The sequence below is a fragment of the Plenodomus lingam genome (genome assembly GCF_022343315.1).
Source record: "Plenodomus lingam strain CAN1 chromosome Unknown contig_3, whole genome shotgun sequence".
NCBI classification, from domain to species: domain Eukaryota; kingdom Fungi; phylum Ascomycota; class Dothideomycetes; order Pleosporales; family Leptosphaeriaceae; genus Plenodomus; species Plenodomus lingam.
The window spans coordinates 2,797,418-2,814,283 of NW_027093944.1; the positions used below are offsets into that span (position 1 = coordinate 2,797,418).

General features: G+C 49.4%; 6 protein-coding genes across 6 annotated transcripts; 3 read left to right on the forward strand and 3 right to left on the reverse strand.

Annotated features, from left to right (window-relative positions):
- Window positions 1-725: 725 nt before the first annotated feature.
- IAQ61_008276 (uncharacterized protein) lies at window positions 726-941 on the reverse strand (the record flags this gene model as incomplete). Its single annotated transcript, XM_066097932.1, has 1 exon — window positions 726-941. One exon carries the CDS (start codon window positions 939-941, stop codon window positions 726-728), a length of 216 nt encoding a protein of 71 aa, XP_065952429.1.
- Window positions 942-1,149: 208 nt separating this feature from the next.
- IAQ61_008277 (Delta(14)-sterol reductase) lies at window positions 1,150-3,250 on the reverse strand. The gene is made up of 3 exons (XM_003840204.2): window positions 2,928-3,250; window positions 2,570-2,868; window positions 1,150-2,515 (listed from the first exon to the last, which is right to left on the reverse strand). The coding sequence occupies exons 1-3, from the start codon at window positions 3,002-3,004 to the stop codon at window positions 1,401-1,403; spliced, it is 1,491 nt and encodes a 496-aa protein (XP_003840252.1). The 5' UTR covers window positions 3,005-3,250; the 3' UTR covers window positions 1,150-1,400.
- A 115-nt stretch (window positions 3,251-3,365) lies between these two features.
- Window positions 3,366-5,229, forward strand: IAQ61_008278 (uncharacterized protein). Its single transcript, XM_003840203.2, has 3 exons — window positions 3,366-4,068; window positions 4,189-4,699; window positions 4,831-5,229. Exons 1-3 carry the CDS (start codon window positions 3,716-3,718, stop codon window positions 4,993-4,995), a joined length of 1,029 nt encoding a protein of 342 aa, XP_003840251.1. The 5' UTR covers window positions 3,366-3,715; the 3' UTR covers window positions 4,996-5,229.
- IAQ61_008279 (uncharacterized protein) lies at window positions 5,230-9,986 on the reverse strand. The gene is made up of 3 exons (XM_003840202.2): window positions 9,633-9,986; window positions 6,505-9,581; window positions 5,230-6,454 (listed from the first exon to the last, which is right to left on the reverse strand). The coding sequence occupies exons 1-3, from the start codon at window positions 9,786-9,788 to the stop codon at window positions 5,560-5,562; spliced, it is 4,128 nt and encodes a 1,375-aa protein (XP_003840250.2). The 5' UTR covers window positions 9,789-9,986; the 3' UTR covers window positions 5,230-5,559.
- Window positions 9,987-10,688: 702 nt separating this feature from the next.
- Window positions 10,689-12,479, forward strand: IAQ61_008280 (uncharacterized protein; the record flags this gene model as incomplete). Its single annotated transcript, XM_003840201.2, has 1 exon — window positions 10,689-12,479. The coding sequence occupies one exon, from the start codon at window positions 10,689-10,691 to the stop codon at window positions 12,477-12,479; it is 1,791 nt and encodes a 596-aa protein (XP_003840249.2).
- A 1,769-nt stretch (window positions 12,480-14,248) lies between these two features.
- IAQ61_008281 (uncharacterized protein) lies at window positions 14,249-16,662 on the forward strand (the record flags this gene model as incomplete). The annotated part of the gene is made up of 6 exons (XM_066097933.1): window positions 14,249-14,681; window positions 14,738-14,980; window positions 15,073-15,381; window positions 15,448-15,708; window positions 15,764-16,366; window positions 16,421-16,662. 6 exons carry the CDS (start codon window positions 14,249-14,251, stop codon window positions 16,660-16,662), a joined length of 2,091 nt encoding a protein of 696 aa, XP_065952430.1.
- Window positions 16,663-16,866: the final 204 nt, after the last annotated feature.

The window sequence follows — 16,866 nt, forward strand, 5'->3', positions numbered from 1 at the left end:
TACTTCTTCTACCTAAACCACTTCTTAGTCTACTTTAGATAAATATGGCTACTGTAAACCGGTTTTGTACCGTAGTGAAGCTCTTGAACAACTGACTGCCCAGCAACACATAATGCATGGCGCTATTAGTTCAACTTGTCCTAGAGTAAGAATCATCAAAGGAAGAGAAACGAAATGAACACAGTGAACAGTAGTAGGCTTGGGCAACCTTGCAAAGGTGGAGAAGTTACCCCGTTAGTCCTGTAGTCGGCTCCTTCGGAAGGGTTAAGGCTCCCAAGTTCAATCACCTACTGGTACTTTTTCTTCCAGGACATCAGGCAAATCATCATCATGCATCGCTGAGAAGCGAACTCATTACAGCACGGACGTTTGGCCCAGCGCTTGTCCACCTAGATACTTTCTGCCAATGCACAGCATGTGTGTTACATGAAGTCTTTGAATGAGCACCACATCTGTATCACGGCAGAAAACAATTCTTGTACATAATAGGGAAAGAATGAATGCTTATCATGGTTGCTATATAGGTAGGTACAGGCAAGAAACTGGTACAATTCAGAGCAGGGATGCTCAAGTGATGTTCTTTTGCAACCGAATTTCGCACGTCATTGACATTGATGTCTAGCTTTTCTCGGTGGCAAACCAGCAATTGTCGCAGCAGCCTTCTAACACGAGAAGAGTAGCTGACTGCTGTTCAGCAATAAATGAATCATCGAATCTGCGGCTTTTTAGACACCCAAAACATTGTGCAGACGTCTAAACGCCAACTTACCGAATCCCAAATTGTACCACGCCAAAGTCCCATCAAGCTTGTTCAACGCTTTTAGAATATCGGTACCAATTATGACCGGGATCACCCTTTTTCTTTTGGCGATAGAGAGATATTTCACAACCAACAAAACATCATTTGACTTACTCGGTATGACCTTCCGACAAAGCAACATCGGAGAACGGTGTGGAGCTAGTGAGTTTCATATGTTGCTCAATTGAATATCAGCTCCTGTCCGTACATGGCCGACGCTCATCATTGGAAAGATTTCAGGCTTCTCGATTGGAGGATAAGAAAGTGCAGCAAGATTGGGAATGTGAGTTGCTGGTGTGGTCTCGGCGCCCCAATAAAAGAGGAACACGTTCCCATGGTATCAGCTGTTAGCGATAATGTATAAATAAACGTAGCAAGCCGCGTAGAATAAACATTACAATTGGGTGTGCTTCTTCATTCGCCTCATGACGATAGCGCTACAATCCCACTATCTTACACGTCCTACAGCTTTGTTTTGCATGTCTTCGACCCAAGCACCTCTAAATGGGTAGCATTCCATGATTTGCTCTGTGAAGTACGTCTTCAATCAACCCCGCTGATAGCGTTCCATCACAGTCGCCCCTCGCCACCCGCCATCTCTCTAGTAAATCCCCGGGATAATCCTCCATGGCACCAACTCGACATACCGATCCCAATCCTTTCCATATTTCCGCCTGCACTTCTCCTCATCCCTGCGCTCGCGATGCACAAGCAATACAGCAAAATACACCATGAAAAAGTACGTGAAAATCATACCCCAGCCCTTTGCCTCACCGGGCACAACGTACCTGCCGTAGTTACCCTTGAAGAAATATGCATCGTTTTGCGCGGCTGAAATAGGCGCAGTGGCAACGTTCTTGATGACGTAGCCTGATATTGCGGTGGGAAGCACGTACGACCAACTCATGACCCAGTCACCCAAATAGTTGATATGACGGGCAGTCCCCCACCATCCGGAGATGAGAAGCTTGGAGCCTGCTGCGGTCTCAATGTATTTCAAGTGCTTGACGCGCTCATCGTTGGGGTTGGTGCGGAAGCGGTTCTTCTCATTATTGACGGCGCGGAAGATGTAGTATCCAATTCCCTGGACTGCGAGAACAGCAGCAATACCATTGAAACCAAGATCAACGGGGTAGACGCTCAAATAACGGGCCTGTATGCTGTATGTGAAGGGTACCCAGACGAGGTCGCCGAACGACAACATCATACCGAAACCGTCGGCGATGATATCGATTGTGGTGAGGATGGCGGGTTCCATGTAGAGGGCGTCGAAAGTATAGACTGTCTGTGCGATGGTGACGAGAATGATGGAGTCGGTGACGCGTCCGAAGTTGCGGTATTGCTGCATGATGAAAGCGAGATCCAAGATGATCCAACCGAGCATGCCAGGGCGAAGCTCACACCATGCTTTGATGTCAATTTCGCCGAAAATGGGTAGAGTCACACGGGGGTTGAGTTCGCGGCCGATGAACCAGTCGTACAGCATGTTACCAGTATGGCCACCGGCAGCAAGCTCACGCATGGAGGGGTCTTTGGGATGCTTGACACCAAAGGAGGCGACATAGCAGTAGGTGGCCAGGAAGTAGGAGATGAGGATGTTGGAGGTGAGGATGCCCACGTAGTTGTTCGAGATGAAAGCCCAGACAGGGAACTCAGCACCGTGAGAGATTGTGCCGGCTCCGAGAAGAGTCATGATGAAGAGAGCGGAATTCCAGGCTGATACATGTTAGCGGATTCATGGTCTTGGTCGCTGATCAAGAGTGTCCATACCATTAAAGCGGTACTTGAGCCGTCCGCCAGATGCCAGCTCCGTGCCATATGCTTCCTCGGCAGGAAGGAGGCGGTAGAGGGCAAGACTGAGGAGGTAGTAGGCCAACGTGCCAAGGAAAGCGTTGACATTGATCAGGCCGGAGAAACCCGTCCATCCAACCTCCTTCTTCAGTTGGTCCAAGTCCAAGCTGGCGGGGTGGAGGAGGGATGGCGCAGGACATCCTGAAATGTCATTGCAGAGAAAGGTGAAGACATAGACCAGGACTGGCAAACCAAACGAGATTATGAAGGCCCCAGGACTGGGAAGTCAGCATGATGATTGATGGTGTTGCGTGATTTGTGGAAGATGAGCACTCACGGTCCCAAGAACTCGTAGCCATGAGGCTCTTCAGCAACTGCAGTGACAGCCTTGTCTGTCTTGCTCTTGTTCGCCATTTTGATCTCCAAGTTGCAGGCACGTGAAAGAAAGTCTGCAATAGGGGTTGGGGGCAGGGGGGGGGGAAGGAATAGGAGGGGGGTTTGTTATGACACGCGTGCCCGACCACGACGCCGCTCTCTCCAGCAGTGACAGGCCCTGTGTGTGTATGTTCACTGTTCAGCTGGTCAAGAGAGACAAGAATCTTATATAAGCGCTGGATAGAAAATGGTTCGATAGGCAACTTGTTCGGATGGTCAGGCAACTGAACATGACGTGGAACGGCAGATTGGTCGGCCCGCAAGTCAAAAGATCCGCGATGACGCGGTCACAGTGCCAAGTCCCAATCTAACCCGATTCGGTTGCAGGATGGACCGCGGCGCCAGCGGCTCCGGGCAAACGTGTTGCGTCGTGCAATCCTTGGGCCAAAGCACGGCGACGTCGACTATATTTTGTATGCATGTACATTGTACACACCTACTACGCATTTATCATCTCGTGTCGTTCGGGTGTTGGGTACCTGAGATTGAGACTGGTACTGAGGCTGAGACTGAGACTGAGACTGCCCGGGCACTGCCACTTAGCGTTCAAGATTCAAGCCACCGAGCACCGAGCCACCGAGCACTGAGCAGCTGCACAGTAGTAGGACTGACTCGTTGGTACGGTACCGTAGTACTGCTGCTCGTCATATCACACAGCACACGGTATACATAACTGCACTGCGCTCCACCATGCTGTCCCTCGGCCTGCTATCTACTATCGCTTTCCTCCTCCTTTCACCATACGCAGCTGCTGTCTCTGATAAACCACTCAAGCCATGCACTGTTGTCTCCCCAACTTCAGATCGCTTCTTTGATCTGAATCCTTTGCGACGGCTCCCACAGGCCGAGAGCGATAAGAAGAACAGGAAGGAGGGCGATGAGGGCAGTTGGCGTGCACGCGGCTACGACTATGGCGCCAACTTCACCATCAACTTCTGCGGTCCCGTGTTGGAAGAGCTAGACGCAGTGCAAGATCTGGACAAAGGGCTGTGGAGGAATGTGAGTGCTTTTTATGAAAAGGACGATAAGCAGTATGCTATTGGGTGAGTAGACACGCAAATCCAAGCTTCGAGCGCATGCTACAGAGACGATACCCACCGTCAGGAGACTTGAAGATGAAGAGCAAACAAGAACTACACAATCGCTAACTCCCCCTCCAACAGCCTCGAAAACTCAACTCCAATATTCCGCGGCCGCAAACTAATCCTCAACTACACCGGCGGCTCTCTCTGCCCATCCTCCAGTTCTCAGTCCGCACGCTCACAACCCCTGTCTCTCTACCCTCGCGCAATCATTGACGACGATGACGACAAGGACGCCGACGAGAGGCCCTCGAAGAAGAAACCCTCAGAAGACAGATCAGAGCGTCGCAAAACAACCATCATCTCCCTACTTTGCGACTCCGACCCTCTCGCCAAAACGAGTATCTCCTTTGTCGCGGCCGTAGACTCCTGCACGTACTTCTTTGAAGGCCGCTCGCCGCACGCATGTGGTGGAGTACACCAAGAAACACAGACACTGGGTCCAGGTGGTGTCTTCAGCGTCATCGCCCTCATCGCCGTACTTGTCTATTTCGCCGGAGGCTGTGTTTACCAGCGTACAGTCATGCACCAGCGAGGATGGAGACAACTGCCAAATTACAGCATGTGGGCGGGAATAGGGAGTTTTTTTGCGGTATGTATAGGTTCCTTTGTACCAAGGAGCGTGAGGCAAAAAATGAGTGGGCGTGGGGCAATGTTGGCGTGAAACAGGGGTGAGGATTGGCTGGGGACTTTCTGCAACGGAACGTTACTGATGCAGAACAGGATCTTTTCATCATTCTCACTTCCTCGCTCGCTCGGCTCATGCCTTCGAGGCGGGGTTACAGCCGTGTTAGTCTGGGACAGGACAGCGGACGAGGGGGCAGAGGGGGGAGGAACGAGGATGAGAATCGGCTGATTGATAACCTGGATGAGGAGTGGGATGATTAGATGTTGATATACACTTGGGCAAGACATCTGACGTGGCATATTGGCGCATGGGCGTTCGCGGGATCCCTGGGTTTGGGGTCATGGCCACACACTGATCGCCAGAATAGGCCTGAGGTCAGGCCTACAAACAATACGAATTCATTTACGCTCATGGCTGTGTGTCAAATTGCTGCATATCCATGATTTTGTTGAAGCAGCTTGATTGTTATACTATGCTGCCTCTACAGGCGTCGTGCTCTGTCTTCGTGGTGCGAAAGTCCCCTCATGGATGTGAAAGAAGCGCTCCTTGGCTTTTGATTCAAGCGTATCGCCACTACTACCCACAAAAGAAGTTACAAATAGGAAAGCACGGTGACGACGTAAAAGGTAGCGTCATAAAGGTGCCACTGTACTGCCATGTCTCAGCAGCGTTGCTTAGATCTGAAGGGCCGTGAGGCGCAAGCCCTGCAGTTGATGACGTTAAACGCAGAGAGCGAATCGACCCGAGGTTGGCGAAGTTTTTTGAAAAATTCAAGGCTGAGAGTGGAACATAATGCGAGCGGTGTGGGAATGATCAATTGGGTCTCAGTTATCATCCTCCGTGTCGTCTTCCTGGTGTACTACCTCAATATTTGGACATTCGCTGCCTGGCCTCGCTGTACTCTTGCTGGGGTTCAATTCGGTGATCAGGGCATCATCCACACCAGTCATGACGCTGTCCTCGTTATCTTCGTAGACACTCACATCCTGCGCGTCCTCAGAGATGTCATGTTCGTCATCCATAATCACGGAGGCTTTATCCTCATATTCCCCAGCGCCCATGTCTAGATGCCCATTTACAATGTTCGCAAATTGCTCATCGACATTCATCAGCAGCTCCCTGCTCTCTTTTCTCGCCGCCCTCTCTTCCCTTCCTTGCAACATCATCGAGCCGTTGATCTCACGGCCGGCAAGCGCTTGCATATAATCCCTGTTCATCTGGACAAAGATCTCGTCGGCTTTGGCCTCCATGGACTCCTGGAGCGCCTTACACATTTGGTCAAGATGCCTCTCAACTGTCTTGGTAGCATCATGGAACATGTGATGGCGCTCCCGCTCGACATGATTCATCATATGTTCCTTCATGCGCTTGTAGCTACCGCGACCGCGTTCGACGGTACAGGCCTCATAAACTGCATGCATGATACCGGCGATGCTAGGTGTAAACTCCCGATTGGCTTCACGCTGTAGCTCATTCATTTGGGTGACGAGATGTGTACCGAGGTCCGCGTAGAGCTGCTCATAGGTGTGGATTTGAGTCTTGAGCATTGTAAGGCTAGCAAGACCAACTCCGTTCTTGCGCGCGTTTTCTTCAACAGCGGTATGGAATGCTTGTAAGATCTTGCTAGAGTTTTTTACGTACGTGTTGAAGGCCTTGGGTAGGCGGCTCTGGAAAGCGCGTTCCCAGCCGGAGGCGAGCTTCTTGATGATAGGATCTATACTGATCTTGGTGTCAGCAATATATTACAATGATGACTCCACAAGCCTTACAGATCGGCGTTGAAATCTCGAAGACCTGCGCTTGGTGATTGATAAACGCCATCACGCCTCACCACAGCTTTGTACGTTGACCAGGCCAAACCGCCCATATCCTTCTGACCCCAGGCTAACGCTGTAGTAGGTGCAGCCTGAATAGCATCGTTGATCAACTCAGGACACTTGTTGAAGATTTGATTCTTGAGTTCTGCTCGCATCTCGTTGATACAAGCGTGGACTGCTTGCTCGAGGCCTGTCTCTAATTGTTCGAGTCGCCGTTTGAGATAGCTAACTTGTTTTGCCTTGTCCTCATCTGTCATCTTCAGACCAGTGCCATCGTCAGAAGCCCAGAGATGGAAGGTAGTCAAAAGTTGGCACAAGTTGAGAAGAAAGGTTCTCGCAGTCTGAATACGCCCACTCTCGGTCAGCTTCTTGCAGTGAGCCTGCAGCTGTGGTATTTCAGTCTCCTCGACCGTAATAAAACCTGGAACACTATCGTCCTTGAGCAAGCGACCTTGTATCTTCTGGTACGCTCGGCTACTAACGCAGAAAACGGGTAGTGACTTCGCGACCTGGTCATAGTCTCTAACCTCTTCCTCGGGGTTGAAGTTGTCCTCGTCTTCTTCTGCGGCATTTTCTTGGTCAATCTCTTTGATACCAGCAGCAAAGTCGTTTTGAATCGCAGTCTTTGAGTACTGATTACGTCCAGCGATACAGATGCGACTTATCTTGGCTTTGATTCCATCGATCTTCTTGGCCAATTCCTGTATCTGTGGTTCCAAAGCGTCCATCTCATGCTTTTTATCAAAAGCTGCTCGTCTGGCCTCTTTCTTTACATCCTTCAGCTCCTTCAGTCTTAGCTTTATGTCTGCCTCCGATAGCGGTGTTTGTTGTGACTCATCGACGGGTGCTTCGTCGTCCTCAGTTTCTTCGTCGTCAGTAGCGACAAAGTTGTCTTCTGAGTCGCCGTCATCGCGGGTAACCTTCTTTCTTGATTGTTTACCAGAGCTTGGCCTCTTACGTTTCTTTGATCCTAGCAATGGGGAGTAAACTGTCTTCCCATCGTCTATTAAATCCTGGAGGTCCTCCCATTCCTCAATCTCCTCAATCGTGTCGTTCAGAACAAGCTTATAATGGGCTTGTTCATCTCTTAGTTTTGAAATGTCATTTTCGATCTTCTTGATCTGATTTTTACATTCGACCTGTTCTCTTTCAAACTCCGCGATCTCATCCTCAAGCTCTAAGCTATCGATGGCTTCTGTAATGGAGATATCGTCGGTCTTGGAGCAGATGAAAGTGATACTCGAGAAGCCACCATCATATTTGAGCTGACGCTTGAAGGAGTTTCCCAGCAGTGTTTTGGCAGCCTTGTCGTCCACTGCTCGATTGATAGGCGCGACAATCCATAGGCCGGTGCAGCGCTTCATATAACCCTGGGCCACAGCTGCTCGAGCAGCATTTGAATCGTGAACACCTGGAAGATCCACAATACAAGCTCCTGTTGATAATGCAGGGCTCTTCGTGTAGATCTTGACAACTTTGATCAAGGGCCAATACTCCATCTGGAACGCCGTTTTCTTGTCCTTGTCTTTGTTCTTTTTGGTGACCTTCTCCCTACTATCGACATATTTCTGCAGCTTATTGTAAAAGCGGCCTGACACCGCAGCGGCAATTCTCTTGGTTGACCCGAGAATTGTAGCAATAGAAGGCTTAGCCATCAGGTTGGGCACAGTACAGTCACCTATAGAGTCTCGCGGGATGTCAGGGTAAACAGAGTGAAATCTAGCCCAAGCGATTCCCGCGTCGGAATTGGGATCAGATACGTCTTTGAGGAGTGTGCCATTGTCAGTCAGGAATTCTTTCAGCAACATGTGTAGCTCTTTCTCCCAGTCTGCGTGGCCAATAAATTCTATTTCCGCACGATACCTATCAGAGGAATCTGTGCTGGCGTTCCATGAGATCTCGGTAACGACGGCGGTACACGCTCGCATGCAATTAGTTGGAACAAGTCGCTCCTCGTCGAGCAGGGCATTGATAACGCTGCTCTTACCAGCCCCTGTATTGCCGACTACTCCAACAACTGTACGTAGCCGCTGAGCCTGTGGCAGCAACTTATCGATGGCTTGTACCCATGACGCAGACTCATTATTTGTGGCCGCATGCTGCGCGAATCTTGCTCGCAATTCCTTCAAGACTTCGACCGCCTTGCTCACACCTGCTTCTAGTATCAGAGGATCTCGCTGGTCGATGATTTCTCTGATATCCTGTTGAGGCATTGTAGTTACTTCCTCCTGACCTTCCAGCAATGGCTGGTTTTGGAAAATCTCTTCGGAGTTAAATGACGGCGTCGAATGATCTTCTGCGCTATGAATGCTGGATGACTCTGTGTGTAACAGTGGCAACTGTTGTTCGCTTTTGACCATTGTTTGACCATGGCTAGTCGCACTTCCATAGTTTTCACATTGCGCGTGAGCCCCAAATAAAGCTAGACCGGGAGGAGCAAGGGAACCAGTGGGGCCAGCGTTTGGGAGATTAGCTGGGAGTATCTGGTTCATCCCAAACGGATACGGACTGGTGTATGGGGTTTGATAAGGAACCTGCGCCGGAACAGGGGCACGGTTTGCGACCTCTGCTTGGTCTCCAAATGGAGTCCAGGGGGCAAACGTGTCGGGTGATTTGACAGTGAGTGGATCAGGGACAGCTCTTCTCGGAGGAATTTCATGTTCCACAGGCGCAGAATTGGGAGTGCATTTAAGCGCGGACACTTTCATTTCTGAAGGACCATCTAAGAATGGAATACTCATCGTGCGTGAGACAAGATGGGCACCTGGACTGTCCTCTGACTGATGTAGGATATCTGCTTGGAACTCCTTCGAGTCTTTGCACAGCAAATCTGTGCTTGCAAAGGACTCCGGAGGTGTTCGGCCCTTCTCAGGCCGACTCGCTAGGAACAACACAAGATTGTCGCCCGCGGTTTGGAAAGACTTCACAACATCGCCTGGTTGCACTGAAACACCTTTGTGCTTGAGCTCAAGGCCATCAACGTTGAAATGTTTCTGATAGGTCTCATAAATCTTCTGTGTGGTTATTTTCTACTAGTGGTCAGCAATGAGAAGACGGGTTTCCAGGCTTCAGTAACCAACACTGTGACCGACCATCCACAAAAAGTCGGTTTCACGGAGTCGGTCTGTGGGTTTCTTCTCATGCGACAGAACACCAATCCAGCAGCGCTTTGGTTTGAGCTCCTGTGCGGGTAGCACTGCCCTGGCTCTCTGCTGGAAATCGGCCCAGTCTTCCATTTTGAATGCGAATCAACAGAGCATCGCCCGTTAGGTAGGAAGAAGGATGTGTACGACACTATTGGCCGCGATAGTTTCAAAAGTAAAGCGTATTCAGGCGGATCCAACGGTGGCAGAGGGCTGATAGCCAGTGAAGGCTGCGATACGCCTCATTGGAGGTTTGCGAGAACCAGTGAACGTGAACGGAAACAAGTTGACATCATGCCGACGGTGAACTGATGGGGTCGACAGGATCTTGTACGAAGCACGCTAGCGTAGACGCTAAGTTGAGACGCGTCGGTTCGTTGCTACTCCGTCGATCCTTCACACTCACCGCACTCCTTACTCTCTATCCCCATCAGATCTCAGATTCACAGCAGAACGCGCTTTGCTGGAAGTTGCTGGAAGCAGTGCAGGGTTTGTCTATGCAGAAATCAAGAAGCGAACAGGGTCAACACAGCTTTTGGGATTCAAGAGCGCGTATACTGTCTTAGAGCGAGACACCTCACCGCCACTGTCGGTTGAGAGCATCGTGTTACAGCTGTGCGGGTCACTCACACGCCGTCACGTGATATGAAGCAGTGCATACATCTACCTACCACACATGCATACCTGCTAGCCCTTGGAGACACGAAACACTTCGATGATGGAATTTTTGTCCGACCTTCCGTCCAAGCACACGACTCTCAACACTGCCCGCTCATTTGATGGTCTTGATATAAACATCACCGTCTCCCGCAGCTTCTTTGGGCCACGGGAAGACCTGCAGCAATATAATGTCTCGCCGTACTATACGCTACCTAACCAAGCGCTAGGTATGGTACCGGCACGATTTCAAACCTGTCCCGTCCCGTCCCATATTTCATTGCCAAATACCATGAGAACAGTCCTAGCACTACCTGCCCTGCACAGTGTGCTAGCATGTTCTTGTTAGAATTCTGGGCTTCCACGACGGTCTGGCGCACAGTGTCCTGTCTCGCCTTTGTTCTACTTGGCATGTTGACTTTCAACAGTTGGCGAACAGTGTTCGCCTTGTTAGCTCAATTTCATCGCAGCGCTTTGTCCCATTGTCTCCCAGAGAATGCCCACAATGGCATTGTCGAACATGTGTTCATATATGGCAATCATATCTGGTACAATCCAGCAAGTCAGAACATTACCTTTTTCAACACGATGGCATCACCAACTTCATTACAGGCGTCTCACTCATCATCGCATTCTGCACTTCCACCAACGCAACGGACTGAATTACGCAGATATGGTGGTATAAATGCTCTCATCGCCGCATGCAACAGCGATGATCGCTTCAAGCTCCTCGAAGACGATGCTGTGCGATCTGGCAACCTAGAGAACCCCATACACCCCGTATTCAGTTCTCTCGCCCTGGATAAAACAAGCAATTACATACAGGCCATGCGTTTTGCTTCCCATCTTCTTACTCACGAGTCTCTTCTCATCTTCTTCATACCGTTGTTATACGGGCGACAATTGACTACCTACATGGATGGAGTAGAGAGGACCTATTTGTCTGATCCCCTCGCCAATGTTTCTAACCAGCAACAGCAAGAGTATCTCGATGGAGTACGGGAAGCTCTACACTGCCTTGGTCATAGTACACGAATCGAATTTGTCCCGCCGTTGCACAGAGTCTATGCTCGAACAAAGCGAACTAGCACAAAACCGGCACACACAACGAAATGCTGTTCTCGTTTTCAAAGGATGTGGTCACCGTGCATTGAGATCGTAGATTACTTTAAAACGTACTATGAAAAGGGGTATAGTAACGCCTCGAGATGTGAGCAATTCCGGCATGATTTTCTTTTTGCTATCACGCTTGTTCATGAAATCATCCATGCTTTTGGTGTGCTACAAAGAGGTAATTTGTATGAACCATACATCCGCGCTGACGACCCTAATGCCGAGTGGGGTTGGGCATGGGAGAACTTCATGTTCGGCTGCATTATCAATCCCCTGCAGAGATCACTACCCGGCACACACTTACTCATGCGCAAGATCTGGGCTGATGACCAAGCGGCCAAAGCAGCCGGAGGGAAAGAGTATTATGATGTACCAATGGCTTGGATCGCGCAATGGTTTCGTGAAGAAACGTGGCACATTGTCGCGGAACGAGGACCAGCAGCCATTGCGCCGCCCACGACACACTTCAAGATACAGTCATCTGAGAGACTGGGCTCCTGGATCATAAGTAGTGATCTATACGACGTCAAATACGATCTACTAGCTCTCCACAATCTGTGGAAGGCGCGAGGTGATAACCCTTCCCCGACCTTGCCGAACAAGGCGTATACACCTCCAGTGGCCACATCGCCGCCACTCCCTGCTGTCCGATCTCGTTTGTCTAGGTTGCTTTGGCGTTTCCAAAGTACAGAAAAACTGCAAAAGTCAAACGTGAAAATACCAGTCCGAGAACGACGGCGAGTGATGACGTGTACAGGATGCGGACAATTCCTACCCAACATGGGACAGAGAACAAATTCGAGCACACAACAGCGTACCCAAGACCCTCAGGGACTTTTAATATCTGATGAAGCCATGGCTGAATGTACCTATTTGTGTTTGTGTGGGCCTTCATGCCATACTACGGCTCGATCAAGGTCTGGCACCCCTTCCTCAAATGCTTCATCCAAACGATCGCATGATTCAGATGGTGCAGAGGATCGTTCTTACAAACGAAGGAAAACTTCAATTTAATTCCTCTTAGGAGTCGATATCCCAGTCTCTTTGTTGGATATTACAAACCGGATGCGCCGAATATCGATCTCGATAACTTCATAAGATCGATTATACCGGCCAATTGATGTCTGCTGATTCCGTAGATAACCATAGAAAGTAAAGTTTGGTAGCATGATCAGTGAATCACAATTAGAATATTCTATGTTAGATTCAATCATACAACCCTAGGTCTAGCTTAGATCCTGCAATAGGTTCAAACGGTATGTCTGTGGTCAAACGATGTTGTACGCGAGTTTGGGTTCTCGTCGTTGCTTTGCAGTCCCAATTATAGATTCTTAAGTCAAGTGGTCACTAGAATCAATGATAAAGTGTAATATTTGCTAGGACTACACTTCTATCTTGGACTCATGGAGAGATAGCTCATTCACACGGGAGCTGCATGGCTGAATGGCACTCAGCGCCAAACGCCCACTCGTGATGTTTGAACAAAATACGACGAGAGAGAACATCAGCAGTCTGCTCTAAGAACCTAATATATTAAGAAAAGTGCAGGGTCCAAGTGAAAAACCTTCTTGAATCACTATGTCGAAGTGAAGGTGGGGGTCGCACTGGAAAGAAACGGTCATCAGCATACATGGCACCCCATATACCATAGGTAGTCGTCTTTATTCAATTGATACATACCTAGGTACCTACCAGTGATTGGATCGTATTGTGCCCCTTAACTAAAGTAGACATCTGATCCAACGCCACTAATAGCATGATCCGGGGTGGTATCCAAACGGGGACAGGCAAAGAGCCTGCCGGGAAAGGTACCTAGTGAGGAGGATCTATGATCTATGTGTAGCATCAAGGCGAATTTGCAATCCAAATGCATCGGTTGTATGCAATTAAGAGTAGTATAGACTTGACATAAGCCTCTGGCTAGCAAGGGGGTTGCCACGGTGACGCAGTTGATCATGACCTCGACGAGTGACTCAAGAGCCACTGGCAGGTCTTCAATCGTGTTGCGAAGGGAATGCCGGAATTACCGCAGAAAAGCTTCTTAGTAGAATCTCGAAGCATCCCATAGACCATCAATTGGATTTATTATATCTTGGCATGACTGCGCAGCTGCGGAGTCTTCCGGGGCTCTGCTCGATCTTGTCGACGTGTCGGACAACCTTACGTACCATCGTTACTATGACTTCTCTCGCGCCCTCCACTGGTGGCGTAAATTTTCACAATATGTCTAATTGAAATAATTGTACCTGAATCAATACTAGTAATCTATTGAAGGCCCCTATGCAGGTCAAGATCACATGACAAGTGAGTTGTGGTCGGCTGTAGCGCGTGCCCGGGCGTATGTTCAGTTACCTACCGGTACCGGTACCGGTACTGCAGAAAGTCGAATTTTGAGTACCGTACACCGAACCCACACACTATTGCCACGCCGCTCTTCACCTCGCGCAACAACTTGAAACGAAAACAGCTCAATTACTCTTTTTCCTAAGTCAGAGTCACATCTTGCCACTTATAGTTGACTCTGGGCCTTCCGATTTCCTGGTCGTAATTGCCTGCGACACCCGACCGGGTGCTCACTGATTGCTGCAATTACTCAATGACAGTATTGTAGTTGTCTTCACCTCTACGTCTCGAAGCTAGACTTAGCGTTTGTTAAGAAAATAGGCACGGGTAACCGTCAAACGAGCCACGGACAGCTGTATCATCGAGGTCTCTTCCTCCCACATCGCTTGACTTTGACAGCCACTGCAACCTTGGCTTCAACACCACACTCCAACGCCATCATGGTTCCCCCTACCGATATCTCATACAATCCTTCTCGGAGCAATGCTCCCTCTTCATCACTTCCAGAGCACATGCATGGCCTCATCGACCTTGCCACTCTCGCCGATATGAACCGGTTCCTCGGTGAGAGCCTTTCACAGGATGACCTCGCCTTGGCTGGCTGGATAAAAGAAAACTTCCTCTACGAGCCTCTGCAGCAAACCAGCAGGCCCGTTCGTACACCAGAAGGCTTCAACAAACTTGACCATGCCTATCGACGCGTGCGATCACTCACCAACAAGGTCCAAGACAAGTGGCCCTTCTTTGACCAAAACTTCAAGGCCATGTCTACGAGTACCGTACGAAACAATTCTCGTGGTGAGATCTCACCGGGCGTCATGTTCCAGCACAAGCATGGCGCAGCGCAAGTAAACGGTGGCAATCCTACGAACGGTAAATATCTGCACAGTCTGGTTTTTTTGGACACGACTAACTTCACCACGATATAGCTTCGCCGACACCTGAGCTACAAGTGCCATTTGGTGCGCATCAGCTGGGCCGAAATCGTTTCCAAAGGAAAGACCCCGTGGACTTCTCTGAACATGAGCTTGCCCCACCTCCTTCGAAACTGTTGACCCCACCAAAGTCGTCACCAGAGAAAGTAGGCCAGTTTACTTCCTCAAGTTCGAGTCCGTCTCTGCAGTCAACTACAGTGGATCCCACCAAGTTTGTCGGCCTGATACAGTATACTGGTATGTGACAGCATTCTGGCAGTTGCTTCCTCATCTCACAGTGGGACAATATTTCCTTTGAGCCAAAAATCAAAACATTACTAACTGCAAAGCTCCAGATATGATTTACAATCCCTCCAGACAACCTAGTTCCCAACCGGAGGCAGTAATTCTGGACGGCAAACAGATTGCCTGTGACGCGTCCCATGATATTGTACCCATACAGACAGACAATGACCCCGAGCGTAACACCAATGATTTGCGCGCGGCAGGAGTCGGATCAGATTTGACGGCACTGCGTAACCCTAATGTTGGCAATATCCGCGGTACGAACGGTCGTTTTCGGCCGAGAAAGATGTTAGAGTCAGCCTCAGATAAGACTACACAGAGTCACGCCGCCAAAGTTAAACTGGACAGAAAGTGCAAGTACACCTAGACTTCTTAAGAGAATCATGTGTCACCAAAGACATCAACTAACAAGCCTTAAGCAAAATCTAAGTCTATCATGGGAACAAAAGCTAGGCCAGCGACAACACCCTCATCTGTCTCCATTCCCGCGAACAGCTATGACTCCATGCCTACTGTCCAATCACCATATAATCCATTCAAAACCGAATATATTGAGAATAACGAGGCGACAGGGCTCCCTTTCTTGGGCCTAACCCTGGTTGTTCACGATGAGGAGACGGCCGATGTTGTCGTCAAACCTGAAAAGCCACGAGTTCGATTCAGTGATGTCATATCCGAAGGTAAGATCTGTCAAATCCGGAGAGGTCATTGTTATAAGCGCTAACTTATCTTAAGATTCCTCTTCTTCCTATTCACTCGCTGTCGAATCAGATCCTGTAGTCTCCAACCTCGACAGGCTTCCTCCAAAATCACTTAGGCGTGCTATCAAACGCAAGAGCATGTCGAGCTCCCAGACCATATCCCGCAAACGAGCTCGATCGTCCAAATTAGGAGACGCGTCTGTCGCATTTGGGAGAGATGCTACAATCGGTGCTGATATCGCGCAAGAAGATGAAAAGATTGGTGTCATAACTCGCCGTAGCACACGACGCTCTGTCGCTGCAGAAAATGACATGAGAACGATTGCGAAGATCAAAAAAACTAAAGACGAGCCTGACAGGAATAATGAAGAACCCAAGTTTGAAGACGAAGATGCTACGATGGTTGATGTCGAGGCGGAACGTTCAACGACAGGTCAGGAGAAGCTGACGCCAATCTCCAGTCTCAAGGCGAGTAAGGCCCTACCAAAGGTTGTCCCTAGATCGACTTCGCAGCCGAGCGTGCCTGAAGCATCAATTCCTGTCGACAAGTCAGCCTCTAGGATTTTTGCCCCCGGGTTGCAAATGTCTCCCACACAAGAGACCGCAAGCAGCTTCACACAAGTGCCGCAGCTTCACAGTGAGTCTTTGGAAGCCTATTAATGTGTGAACAATATAGCTAACGAAATTGCAGCCCCGCCTTCAATTGCCATTGATGTCCAGCAAACCGTACCCACCAAGTCAGAAGTAGGCAAAGTTGAGTACTTCGCTCGTGTCCACACCACGACTGGACCCAGGGAAATCTCCATATCTGCAGACAAGATCAAGGATGAAGACAAACAGCTCTTGAAGAAGTACGCTGTATTTGTATCAAAGAAGGAATCAGCGGTTATTGATTTCGATGTGTACCGTGAGATCTACGTGTCTGCGAAGTAATCGTAAGGGTATCACTCCGCACAAATATAGGCCTACGCATCACTTGAGGACAACGGTTGATGGAATATGGACTGTCTGCGCACTGAACAGCATGGATGCTACCAAGAGCCTGTTTTGCTGCTACTACAACGGGGACTTTTGGCCTTTTTTCTTCTTGGCCATCACCAAGGTGGCCAAAGTTGCATAGATTGTGCCTCATGAACA